This window comes from Suncus etruscus, chromosome 2, assembly GCF_024139225.1.
Source record: "Suncus etruscus isolate mSunEtr1 chromosome 2, mSunEtr1.pri.cur, whole genome shotgun sequence".
In the NCBI taxonomy this organism is placed as follows: domain Eukaryota; kingdom Metazoa; phylum Chordata; class Mammalia; order Eulipotyphla; family Soricidae; genus Suncus; species Suncus etruscus.
In genome coordinates this window covers 65,330,808-65,343,616 of record NC_064849.1, presented here as the reverse complement: position 1 = coordinate 65,343,616, position 12,809 = coordinate 65,330,808, and the positions used below count along the sequence as shown (strand labels likewise).

The 12,809-nt window shown below is 44.0% G+C and overlaps 1 protein-coding gene across 1 annotated transcript in view; it reads left to right on the top strand.

Annotated features, from left to right (window-relative positions):
- Nucleotides 1-652, top strand: part of LOC126001133 (dehydrogenase/reductase SDR family member 2, mitochondrial-like) — a 159,177-nt gene extending 158,525 nt beyond the window's left edge. The window contains exon 8 of the mRNA XM_049768334.1: nucleotides 340-652. Coding sequence (XP_049624291.1) covers nucleotides 340-451 — 112 coding nt within the window. The 3' untranslated portion in view covers nucleotides 452-652. The remainder of the gene's footprint in view (nucleotides 1-339) is intronic.
- The last annotated feature ends 12,157 nt before the right edge of the window (nucleotides 653-12,809 follow it).

Below are 12,809 nucleotides of genomic sequence, written 5' to 3'. Positions count from 1 at the left end.
TTTTTTTTTTTTTTCAGTCCCAAGGGCCTGAGGAATCTATCTGGGACCAAATCAAAAACCCCAACAAAATCCAGAGGCAAGAGGAGATTGACACTAGGCAATCTGCATGTGTGGAGGGAGGAGTGGCTACATCTGTCTCAAGAGAGATTCTGTTTGCTGGCCATTTCTTTTGCTCTAGTCTGGGGTCCACACAGCTCTGGAGTGAGCAATCCTTCAGGGTTGAATCCCTCCTGTGCTCCCTCCAGTGCATTGCTTTGAATCTTCTGACTGGTTCTTTCCAGCAACAAAACTAGAGCTTTACTCATAGCTGTTGCCTTCCTTTCTCTCTCTCCCCTGCAGGATCGGGCAGCCTGAAGATTGTGCAGGCATCGTGTCGTTTTTGTGCTCCCCAGAGGCCAGCTACATCACTGGCCAGAACATCGTGGTGGCCGGCTTTTCCCCTAAGCTCTGAAGAGGCTGGGTTTAGGGTGTGGGCAGGGGTGCAGACCTATGGCTTTTAGCTAGCAATCTCAGGTTGGCTGGGCTAGATCTTGGGCATAGAGGCCCGGGAAGTGGCTCAAAAGGTGGCTCAGGCTTTGTATGTATGAGTTTTGTATATGCCTGAGTTTGATGCTTGATACCACTTGGTGCCCCAAACTTCCCCTGGAGTAACCTGCAATCCTGAGCACCGCAGGATTTGCTCTCCTTATCCCCTTGCCCCCTGCACTCCACAAAATCTATGGAAAGAAGGCCAGGGAAATGGCCTAAAGGGTTGTGGTTGGTGGGGACGTAGATTTGTGCTAGAGCACTTGCTCTGCATGTGTGTATCCCAAGCACTGTGAAAAAAATAAAAAGCCAAAATCAAAGGAACATTAAAGCAAACTAATATAATGGAGGGATAAATAGAGGTTTACCTTGCATGGGTAAATTTCTGGCACATATGGCACTGTCAGGGGTGACCTCAGATACAGAGTTAGGAGTAAAGATCCACCCTCCCAAAGAATTTGAAGCACATTCTTTGCATGTTGAGGCCCAGATTTGATTCCAGTACCACATGGTCCTCAGCACTGCTGTGAATTCTCCCCCAAAGATCTGAGGACAGAGTTGAAAGCTCTGGTATATTTGGTCATAGTATTTGTTCATAGTAATTTGGTCATACCAGGTTCATGCCAGGATTGAGGAAGAGTCTCATAGTTTATGTTGCAATAAATAATAAAGGAGGCCCTTTGGATGGAGCTGGATGATGATGGGATGCATGGAGGGCCTTTCTCTGCCACCCCAGCACCATGTGTCTCCAACTTCTCCAGCCGTAGGGGCAGCAGCTTCAGGATAGTGTCAAGTAAATCATTCATAGACAGGTTCCAGGAAATATTAGCTTTATTCAACCCTGGCCAACATGTGCAGCCTACTGTAACCATTTATGCTGGATTCCTATTCAGCCCTGCTTTGTACCTTGTTCCTCAGCCATCTCCTCCTGCTTCCTTCTCTATTCTCCATCCAGGCAAAATCCCCTTGCCCCTCAGGCCAAACTTTTTTGTTACCTACCAAAGACCTCTCCCAGAAATGGGAGGTCTTTCTTGTAGGTAAAGTTACACAGGAATCATGAGGGGTGGGATTACATCTGCCCCTTTCTTTTTAAATCAGATAAAAACAAAAGAGCATAGGTTCTCTTTTGTTTTCCTGGCTTCTGCCCATAGCCAAAGGCTTGTAATATTCCCAAGCAACAAACTATAAAGTGAAAAATTAATATATTAGCCTTTTCCAAAACATAACTTTTCTGCAAAATACACTATACACCTGTAACTTAAAATTTTCTTAATGCTTTCTACCAAGCACTATCCTTTAACTTCCTTGTTACTATATTTCTTAATGCTATAACCAAACATTTTATCCTGGAACTTTCTTGTTCCTCTATTTCTTAATGCTATATAACCTTTTTCCTAGAACTTTCATGTTCCTATAACCTTACCCTAAACACATAAGTACAAGAATATCTATACAGAACATTCATTATGAAAACAGGCTAATACATTAAAATACATAGTAAAACAAATTTGCAATTGAGAACATTAACTATGGAAAACAATAAAGCACATTTAAATGGGCAGGAAAGTGACTTAAATTAAGAGATACACCTGAAGCAAAATTAGATGCAGGCGGTTTTTAAATTAAATTTTTAGTTGGGCTTTACTGTTATTTCTCCCCTTTTTAAAATTTTTATACCACTACCTAATTTTATCCCATCACCAATGCCAATTGTCCAGACATGTAAAATTTGTTGCTTCCCATTTTATCCCGTCACCTAAAAACATTTGTCCAGACACTGGGCTTCTACCATGTGGCTTCACATCCATGGGGTCCCAGCCCCTGCAGCTGCTCCGGGGCTGGGTCCGAGAGTGTGCCTGCCACCTCTGGGGGCTTTTTTGCCTGACGAAGGGCAGGAGCTGGACCGACTTTTCGCTGAGAGTGATCCCGGCTGCTGCTGCAGCTGCTGTGGCCACAAGCTTTTCAGTAGCAGTTTTTCTGCCGGGCGCGTCTGCATGTACAGAGTTCAAAGTGATCCAAGCTCAGAGTCCGAAATTTCCAAAGTCCAAATCCAAATTCAAGGTTATAAGTCAGAAAATCAGTACATTAAAGATAAACTTTTTCTTCCAATCAAGGCCCTCCATCAGTGTCTGAGGAGGCCGCGGTGTTTGGAAGAAGAATTTTTTGTCCCAAAGATTCAGTTCTGGGCCTCGGGTGGAGGTGATCCAAATTTTCACCTCTCCTGTTTCTCTGGCCCTTCTGCCCCCAGAAGGGGTCTCGGCCATCTTTGAAAATGGCTTCACGTGGTGGCCCAAGGTTTTGGGCTCACTGCAGCTGAAAAGAACCAAAATCAAACTCAAGAGCAGGAATCTCACCATGATCACTGTCCTCTTGGATCCAGGGTTCAGATCCCCATTCAGGACATTTCATTTTGATTCTAGTTTTGGGGGTCACACCTGGAGGTACTCAGGGCTTATTTCTGGCTCTCTGGATCTCCAGGAGATCACTCCTGGAGGGCTTGTGAACCATATGTGATCTTTGGGATCAAACTTGAGTTGTCCTGATGTGCAAGGCAAGCATCCTATCCACCTTAAACATTTCTTTCCTAAAATAAACTCAATATCCTCAAGTCTGGAGACTCCTGGTAAGGAAGGGTCCAAGCACACCAAAGATGGGGCTAGCCCATCTTGTTTCCTACTCTTGTGGCTGCCTGAGTTCACAGCCTCATGGAGGTCATGGGAAGTCTATGTTCACAGTAGCTCTGTTATGTTCTTTGAGGTGGGGCTGTATAAAGACAGAGAAACTGGTGGGAGAGGGAGGAAGGATTCTGAGTTTCTCTTTTGTTTTTTTCTAGGAGAAAGTCAGTGAGAAAGAGGGTAGAGAGAGTTGTTTTGTTTTGGGGCTACATCTGACGGTGCCCAGGGCTTAGTTCTGGCTCTATGTTCAAGGATCACCCCTGGTGGTGTTCAGGGGATCATATAGGATTATGGAGATTGAACCTGGGTCTGACATGTGCAATGTAGTGCTTCGTTTATTGTATTTCTCTGGCCTTAAGGTTAGTGGTTTTTAATATTTGAGGGTGGGATGGAGGGAAGTGTGGGGTATGAGCTTTTGAGAATCTGAAAAAATATTACACCAAGTTTTGCATTCAACACTAGTTTGAAAAGCTCTCGTTTATACAGAATTGTGTCGAACGTGTTCACCACCTCTGATAGAATTGTCAGTGCTGAAGTTCTTTTTGAGATAGGCCAAGAACTGATGCCTTAGGGCCAAGGCCCTTTCTGTTCTCTGTTTTTGTGGGAAGCTCACCTTCTTTGTGTTCATGCTTCAGGCTCAGGGCCCAGAAAGAAAGAGTGACCTCTCTCTCTCTCTCTCTCTCTCTCTCTCTCTCTCTCTCTCTCTCTCTCTCTCTCTCTCTCTCTCTCTCTCTCTCTCTCTCTCTCTCTCACACACACACACACACACACACACACACACACACACACACACACACACTTCCTCTTGGCTTTCATAATTCTAACCCGAAATTCGTGTGAAAGAATGAGACAAAGTTTCTAATATAACATATTGCAGGGGTGGTGAACAAGCAGCTCTCGAGCCACATGTGGCTACCGGCCAAAATGAATGCGACTCTTTGCTTCTTATCATTATTTTGTATACTGTGGCTCTTTGCCAAGTTTGGATTTTGTTCTGAGGAGAGATCTCTGAGCAGGTGGTCCCGCCCCCAGGCTGCGTCTTCCCCGTCTCCCATCCCTCGAAAACAACTGTACGGCCAGCGAGGGGGCTGGGACCCGTGTGGCACATGTTGGGTCACATCTTGCCATTAGTTCTTAGTGTGGAGGACGCAGCACACCCTCACCATCACTGCAGGATTTTGACCCTCACTCAAAATGGCAATATGTGTTTAATATATTATTGTTAAAATTAGATGCTTTTGTCTGAGTATTTGTCTGTTTTGGCAGGTCACTGCATGGTGTGGCTCTATGACTCTCACAGTTTAAAATTTTGGCTCTTTGTGTCAAACTTTTTTGCCACCCCTGGCATATTGGCTTTGGTCTCACAGAAGACTCTTACTTATACTCTGATTCTGGGTGTTCCAGAGATGAATCCTCATCATAATTAATGTTTTTTTTGTGTGTGTCAGTTTTGAGTTTGTATTGCTGCTACTATAAGCCATATATTTTGGGGGCACCCTGGAGAACATGAACATAAATGAAACTCAATTTTTCTCAATTCCTTTATTGTCATGTGAAAATACTCATCAATACATGAGACACTGAATTCAACAAATTTATGAGCTGCCATCCTCTGTCAAGTACTGGTGTAGGAACTGAAGGTATAAAAGTGAATGAAAGTCACAAACTCCACTCTATTATGCTCACATGTAGTAAAGGAGACTTAGAAAAAAATGACAGGCCTTAAAAAGAAATTAAATACTGTAATATATAATTTTTTCAATTGGTACAGAGGGAAAAATAGAGTATAGTGGGAGTGGGGGTAAGGTAGCAAAGTGGACTTCATTGGAAAGGTCAGGAATCTCAGTCCTTGTCACTACCTTCATCAGCCTACAGCTGTTGTGCTGGCTTAGTTTAAGCCAGCTTCTCTTCCTTCTCCGTTCCAGTTTTACGTTTACCTTGATCTCCCAGATGGCTTAGAGGAGGGACTACACATGAAAACTTCAGTTTGTCTACCTCTGAGTGTGAAGGCTATATGTAGGATGATTGGTTGGGTTAGGACAAGGTTACCCTCTCAGTAAAGTTAGGGGTGGATTGGTTTAGGGAGAGGGTTAAGGTTAGGGTTCAGCATGATAGATGTTTAGAATGCTAGCATGAGGGTGAATGTTAGGCTTAGGGTTATTGATACAATTAACCAAGGCTAGGATGAGCATAGGTTAGGATTAGAATTATGGTTAGGGTATGGTCTTGGGGAATTTTAGAATGAAAATTAGGGTGAAGGTGAAGATTAGGTTTAAAGTAAATGGTAGGGTTAGAACAAAGTAAGGTTAGATTAAGACTAGGGATTAAGAATAAGGTTAAATTAGGGTTAGGGTTAAATTTAGAGTTTAGTCATGGTAATGTTAAGTTTAGGATAACTGGGAAGGTTAGGCCTAAACTGGGATAACTTTTAGGGTAGGATTAGACTTAGGATTAGAGTTAGGGTTCAGTAGTTAGCATTTGGGGTCAGATTTCAATTATGGTAGAAGTTGAGAATAAAATTAGGGTCAGAGTGAAGATTAAGTTTAATTAATTGGTAGGGTTTGGATGGGGTTTGATTATGGGATAAAGTTAGTGTTATGATTGATTTAGGGTTAGGATTAGGGTTAGAGTTCAGGTAAATAGAAACTGAGAATAAAAGTTATGGGGCCGGGTAGGTGGCGCTGGAGGTAAGGTGTCTGCCTTGCAAGCGCTAGCCAAGGAAGGACCGCGGTTCGATCCCCCGGCGTCCCATATGGTCCCCCCAAGCCAGGGGCGATTTCTGAGCGCATAGCCAGGAGTAACCCCTGAGCGTCAAATGGGTGTGGCCCAAAAACCAAAAAAAAAAAAAAAAAAAAAAAAAAGTTATGTTGAGGAGGAATGTTAAGTTAGATTAACAGGCATGTTTACGGCAAGGATAAGGTAAAATGTATATGATCAGGATTAAAATTATGGTTAGGGTTTAGGTTTAGTACTATAGTTAGGGTGAAAGTTTTGGTTAGGTTTAGTGCTGTGGTTGTTAGGAAGAGAGTTATGGCTTGGATTCAACTATGGTAGAAGTTGATAATTACATTTAAATTATTTTAATAGAGTAATTGGTATGCTTAGGCCAATGCTATTTTAAGATTAGGGCTCGGGATAGGGTTAGATTTAGGGTTTGTGTAGGTCAGTGTTAGTTTTAGGATTAAAATTAGGGCTAGGGTTATGTGCTTTTATTTTTTGTTCAGCCTTATTTAAAGTTTTGAGTGAACATTACGACAATGATTACTCTTAGATTTGTGGTAATTGATAGGATAAAGCCACTTCTAGTGTGTTAGGGTTAGTATGAAGGTAAGATTTATAATTAGGGGTATGGGTACTGAGTAAGTTAGGTTAGTGTTAGGATTTAGTGTAGGGTTTTAGTTTGGGCATTGTCTACCTTGATAATAAGATTTAAAATAGGGAAAATTAAATTTTGGGTAATTTTCTGGTTTTTCGGTTTTGGTCCATACTCGCTGGCACTCAGGGATTCCAACTGGCTCAGTGCTCAAAATCACTACTGGAAGCTTCAGGGAACCATGAGTAATGCAGGTTCCTGAGTTTGGTGAGTGCAAGGCACACATTCTATCCACTGTGCTATTGCTCTGGCCCCAATTTGGGGTAATTTTGTTAGGTTAAGGCCAAGGTTAGTTCAAGGGTAAGTGTAGGTGTTAGGGTTAGGGCTCACTTATAGGTTTAATTTGGTTATGATAGGGGCCAGCGAGGTGGCACTAGAGGTAAGGTGTCTGCCTTGCAAGCGCTAGCCAAGGAAGGACCACGGTTTGATCCCCGGCGTCCCATATAGTCCCCCCAAGCCAGGGGCAATTTCTGAGCGCTTAATCAGGAGTAACCCCTAAGCATCAAATGGGTGGGGCCCAGATCCCCCCCCACCAAATTTGGTTATGATAGAAGTTCAGAGTGAAAGAATTAGGTTGAATGTTAAATTTAGGTTGATCAGTATGGTTTTCCTTGAGAGTAAGTGAACCAACAACAAACAGCCATGTGTGATGCAGAAGTTTCTTCAGGCTGGGTTTGGGGTGGCATGTGTGGAATCTATCATGCTGAGTGAAGTAAGTCAGAGGGAGAGAGAAAGACGCAGGAATGATCACAGGTGAGGTGTATGTGATATTGGGGTGTGGCTTTCCAGCTCAAGGGTTAATTTTCACTCTTGTGGTCCTCTGGGGGTATCCACCTTGTTGGATATTGTGGTCCCTGGAAATCAGAAGTGGCACAAGCTGTAGCCCCTGTCCACACCTCCTGCCCCCACCAAGTTTCTGTGGGTCTGGGTCCCTTGACCCTTCCATTAACATTCCCCCTGCCTTTGACGGGGTCCTACTATGGAGTTCGCTGAAAGGCCATTCCACGGGAGGGGCCCAGTATTGCTTTGGAGGAGAAGGGGTGAATTGTAACCCAAGTCAACAAGTGAGGTTTTATGAAGGCTGGATTCTGTGGAGTTAGATGAGCTCTAAATGGGCATCTAATCAAATAATTTAAACTTTATGCAACCTGAGTCCCCTTCCTGTCTCTTCATAGCTGAGAGTGAAGATTATGGTGATACCTAACACCCAAACCAAATAAAACCAACAAATAATCATTCTTTTTTTTTTTTTTTTTTTTTTTTTTTGGTTTTTGGGCCACACCCGTTTGACGCTCAGGGGTTACTCCTGGCTATGTGCTCAGAAATCGCCCCTGGCTTGGGGGGACCATATGGGACGCTGGGGGATCGAACCGCGGTCCTTCCTTGGCTAGCGCTTGCAAGGCAGACACCTTACCTCCAGCGCCACCTACCCGGCCCCCGAATAATCATTCTTAATTATGTATAATCTGCTACTTTATCCTGACCCTTCTCGAATTAGGTCAGATTAGTTTGTGCTGGTCAGACCTGTAGGTTGTTTTTCTTGCCTAAGTCCCCTAGCTCAGCTATCTGTCTGTTGCTGCATGGCAGGAGAGTATCCAGAACTTCAGTGAGAATCTTGGGTTGGCTCAGAAATTGACATTTTTCCTTTTTCCTAAAGTAAAAACTTCAGTTAAACATGGGGTGAGGCACTAGAGTAACAGCCTAGGAATTAGGGCAATAGTATGGGGATTAGGCCTCTTGCCTTGCATGTAAGTGATCCCAGTTTGAACCCTGGCATTACATAGTCCCCAAACACCACTGGGTGAAGTCCTGGAGACTTCATAGTACTGCTTAGTGTGTGTGTGTGTGTGTGTGTGTGTGTGTGTGTGTGTGTGTGTGTGTAGGGGCAGTGTGGCACAGATAATTCTCAGCACATCCTTTTGGCCTTACATTAAACTGCTGGCCAAAGGCAGTGTCCCTGGAGTAGCCCCAGGACCTTCCAGCACCAGTTGGAGGCCCAAAACAACAGTACTATTAACAACAAACAAAATTTTTATGGTAGGTTAGATATTGATTGGATCATGAAACAAATGAGAGACAGCAGGAATACTGTTGTTGAGGGGAAAAGAGGGACAGAAGCAGGTCTCAGAACTGAGGAGACAGGAGAACCCTGGGGTTCTTTACAGGTAAGCAAGCCCTAAAGGCCAGTGAGGGCTGCAGGTAGGGCACTCTGTATGTCTGCAGGAGCCTTGACTCAAGTGTAACCCTAAACTGTTCCTTTAGGCCTTGAAGGCACAAATACAGACTTGCATAGTACAGAAAGATTACTCTCAAAAGGAAATAAGGCCCTTGGCAAAAATATTGGATATTCTCTAATGCCACCTGCTCTGGAGAGGTGGTGTGTCTTTGTGCTACAGCTTGCGGAAGGCCAGGTTGGGGTTAAAGCTGCCTTTTGCTTACCCCGTGCCCTGTCAGAAAATTCAGCTCAGAACCCCAGGTTCATGGACAGGTCTGTGTGGATTTAATCCTCAGAAAGAGGCTGAAACAGGACTTTGGGCTAATGTGAGGGAGCAGTGAAACATAAATGGAGAGGTACATGAGGAGGGGTGATACTCTAGCCTAGGCCTGACATCTCCCAGGGCAGAGACACTCTTCTCGGAAAATGAGGTCCTTAAGTATGGCTTCTGCCTCCCTGCTCTCATCTCCCATCCACAGTCTGTGAATCAAGAACCACGAAAAAGGCCTTCCTGATCATCTCAGCAATCAGAAGGAAGGGGAGTCAGTTACTAGGTCTCCACAGAGTCACCAGTCAAGGTTCCACAGAGCTAAAAGGACACAACACTCACCCATTGCTCTTGAAGTCTCCTGGGAGAAATTCCATATCCCATCTTCCCAAAATAGCAATTATTTCATTTCCCAAGCGGCAGCCTTCAGAAAATTTCACAGGAGGCTTTTAAGCACCAGGTCTCAATATCTCATTAATGGTTTGAGTGGCCCACTAGTCTGTAGCCTGGCGTTTCCAGAAACCAGAGATGAAAGACAAAGGAAGGCAGAAAAGAAAAATCCAGGAGACTCTTAACCCAAAACACACACCAGACAGCTCAAATTCTCTTATCTGCTGTTCTTTTTTTTCCATTTCCATTTTTCCTCTCTTTTTGTGCTCAGGGTTTACTTCTCTCTCTGCATTCAGTTATCACTCCTGGTGGGATCAGGACATCATATAAGAAGTCAGAGATCAAATCTTGGTCAGAGACAATGCTAGTACAGTGTCCTACCAGCTACACTCTATATTCATTTCTATTTTTTAAATTGTTTTTTTTTTTTCATCTGGAAGTTTTGTGCATCTCATTATGAAACTTAATGATTTTGTCCTCAACTACACTTACTCTGCCTGTTCAGGTCTTCCAGAGGGTTTTTCATTTCACCTAACAAATTTTTTAGTTCTGTCATTTCTGCTTATAGTTCTCATATCTCCTTGTGTTTTATTGGTTGTCTGTTCCATTGTCTTTTGAGCTTATTAAACATCCTCAGCATTTTCTCTTTAAAGTCCTCAGACAACTAGCTCTGTATCAGAGGGGTTGCATAGCTAGTTATTATGAATTGAGCCTTCAGGGTTACCATTATCACTCGCTAGGTGTGGTGTTCTGTGTTGCGTTCCCATTGTGCCTTTTGCAGTCTAGAGTTGCTTTCTGTGTGTTGTTATGTGGATAGGTGACTGGAATTAGGATGCCAATATATGTTCTCTGAGATATGAAGAAGTAAAGTGAAGGGTCTAGCAAGCAGGAAGGCTTTACAGGACTCTGTCCCGATGTGGGGGCAAAATGACAACTTCTAAGTGCTGCTCTTAGCTACATTCAGACACTTTGACTTCATGGTGCAGCACTGGAGATTTCCTGCACTGCAGAGGTTTCCCAGAACTACATAATCTAAGCAGCATCACATCATTAGACCCTTGCTTCGTTGTCCAATACATTTTGGAGAAGCCCCCAGACTCTTGATTACTGCTTGGAAAGCCCTGCTCTACTACCAACATTAGCTTAGTATCTGCACTAGGAAGGCATAAGAAATTGTATGTAGTCTATATATATATATATATGTATATAGAACAGGTATATATATATATACATACACAATATAGTGTGTATATATAATTCATATGGATGCAGCCAGCATCAACTGTGTTGGGAACTCCTGTGGCTTTATAGTAAGGCCAAAGTATCCTGTTGGACAATTCTAGGGAACACCAACAGCTGTCAATCTGTCCCTATTAAGTTGGGACAGTAAGAAAGAGAGACAGAAGAGGCAGGTTGGGAAGAGGGTGATGCTTATTAAATGAAGTGGGGCTATAAGGGAAGGTGACCAGTTCTATAGGGGAGCCCTGAAGATCACAATCTTGTTATCAAAGAACTTGTAATCATACTCAAATATCTGGGGAGAGCAAAGGTGTTGTTTCCATCTGGATGAGTTCATACCTTTTCAGAGAGGGGTGCAAAGAAAGGCTGGGTGGGCAAGACCCTGGTTGGGAAGCATTCCATATCTCCTCTCCTTTTGTGGCATGTCCTCAGTACCACCCTGGGTCTGCTCTTGGCACTTTGGGGCTACAGGGTTGATGGCCCCATGTCAAAAGCTGAATTTTGTAGGCAAAAGCACTGCGTCTCTGCAAGGGGAAGCTCTGATCCCCCACTAGGAGCTTATTTCTCAGGAGTGCTCTCAGGAGTTAATTTCCAAGGCCCAGTAGCCTTTCTCTACAGTCTCTTTATTACCATGGAGACAATGTACCACTCTGACCAATGAGAGTCTGAGCTGCAGGAGCCATGACAACCCGTGGGGGCTGGAGGGACAGCTCTAAAGCACCTCTCAGTCCAGAGCAAGGACAGGCCTGAGGACATTGTGATTGTCACAGGCAGGGAGAGGGGAGGGAGATGGCTTGACACTTCATTGCTTTCCTCTATGAGTAGCCAGGGGAGATGCTGGGATCTCTAGACCTGATGCTCCTGGCACCATGCTTGAGGCTTTTTCCCAGTGCTGTGCTTTCTTGATCTCCAGTGAAGAGGTGATGGAGGTGATGGAGACTGAGTAGGGCCCTTGTGTCTAGTCTGGGTGATAAGAAGAGGATACAGGGTTTTCTAGCAGATGACTCACAATACAATAAAGTGCTTTGAGCTGGAGAGATAGGGATAGGGCTCTTTCCTAGCACATGACTGACCTAGGTTCTATCCTTAATATCATATATGGTCCCCCAAGTACTGCTGGGATGGTTTCTGAGCACAGAGCCAGAAGCAAGGCCTAGCACTGCAAATGCCCGACTTAAACTTTGATATGAGGAATTCAGTTCAAAGCAGGTGCTGGCTAGAAAAATGTGGGAAAAACGTTGAGCTAGTCAGAGCCTAGTTACAAATTAAACCAGCTCCCTGCATTGAGTCTCTCCTTTGTTTTACAGACACAGGTTGATTTAGATAGCTTATCTTCTGGGACTGATAGAACTGTCTTGCTTTATTCTCTCTCTCTCTCTCTCTCTCTCTCTCTCTCTCTCTCTCTCTCTCTCTCTCTCTCTCTCTCTCTCTCTCTCTTGCTTTCTTCCTCTTTCTTTGTTCTTTTTCTCCAGTTTTAAATTTTAACCCTTATGATTTCAAGAGTAATCCCTGAAATTCTTGATATCATTCTCCCTCCTTGGCCTCTAGGAAAACAAAACCCAGACCACAGTTCTCTCTCTTTCTCTGCCAGTAGCTTCCTTAAGGCCCAGGTGTGCTGTGTAGTTTTCAGATTGAGAAACAGGAAAACCTTTGTTTTCAGTTTCTCAATGGTACTTGCTAAAGGGCATCTTGCAATTATAATAAAACCACAACTGCTGGTTCAATAGTAATAATAATGATTTAAAGGGGGGGGGGAAATGATTGCATCCAGACTTTCCTAGCCCATGGCATTTACATCAGTCAATGGAGGCAGATACAAATGCTGGCACCTAGGCAAAGCATCCCATCCCTAATTAAGGGATTCGAACTAACGTTCTTCTGCATGCAAGGCAAACGCCCTACCTCCAGTGCTATCTCTCTGGGCCCAGAAACAGGGTCTTTGACCAGTGGCTCCTGCTAAAGGAAAGTAGAAATATGGAAGGGGGGGCGGAGCAATTTCACCACGGTAAGGTATTTGTTTTGCACAGGGCCTATACAGGAGGGACCTCAGTTTGAATTCTGGCCTCCTATATGGTCCCCAACCCTGCCAGGGGTGATTTCTGAGCACAGAGCCAGGAGTAACCC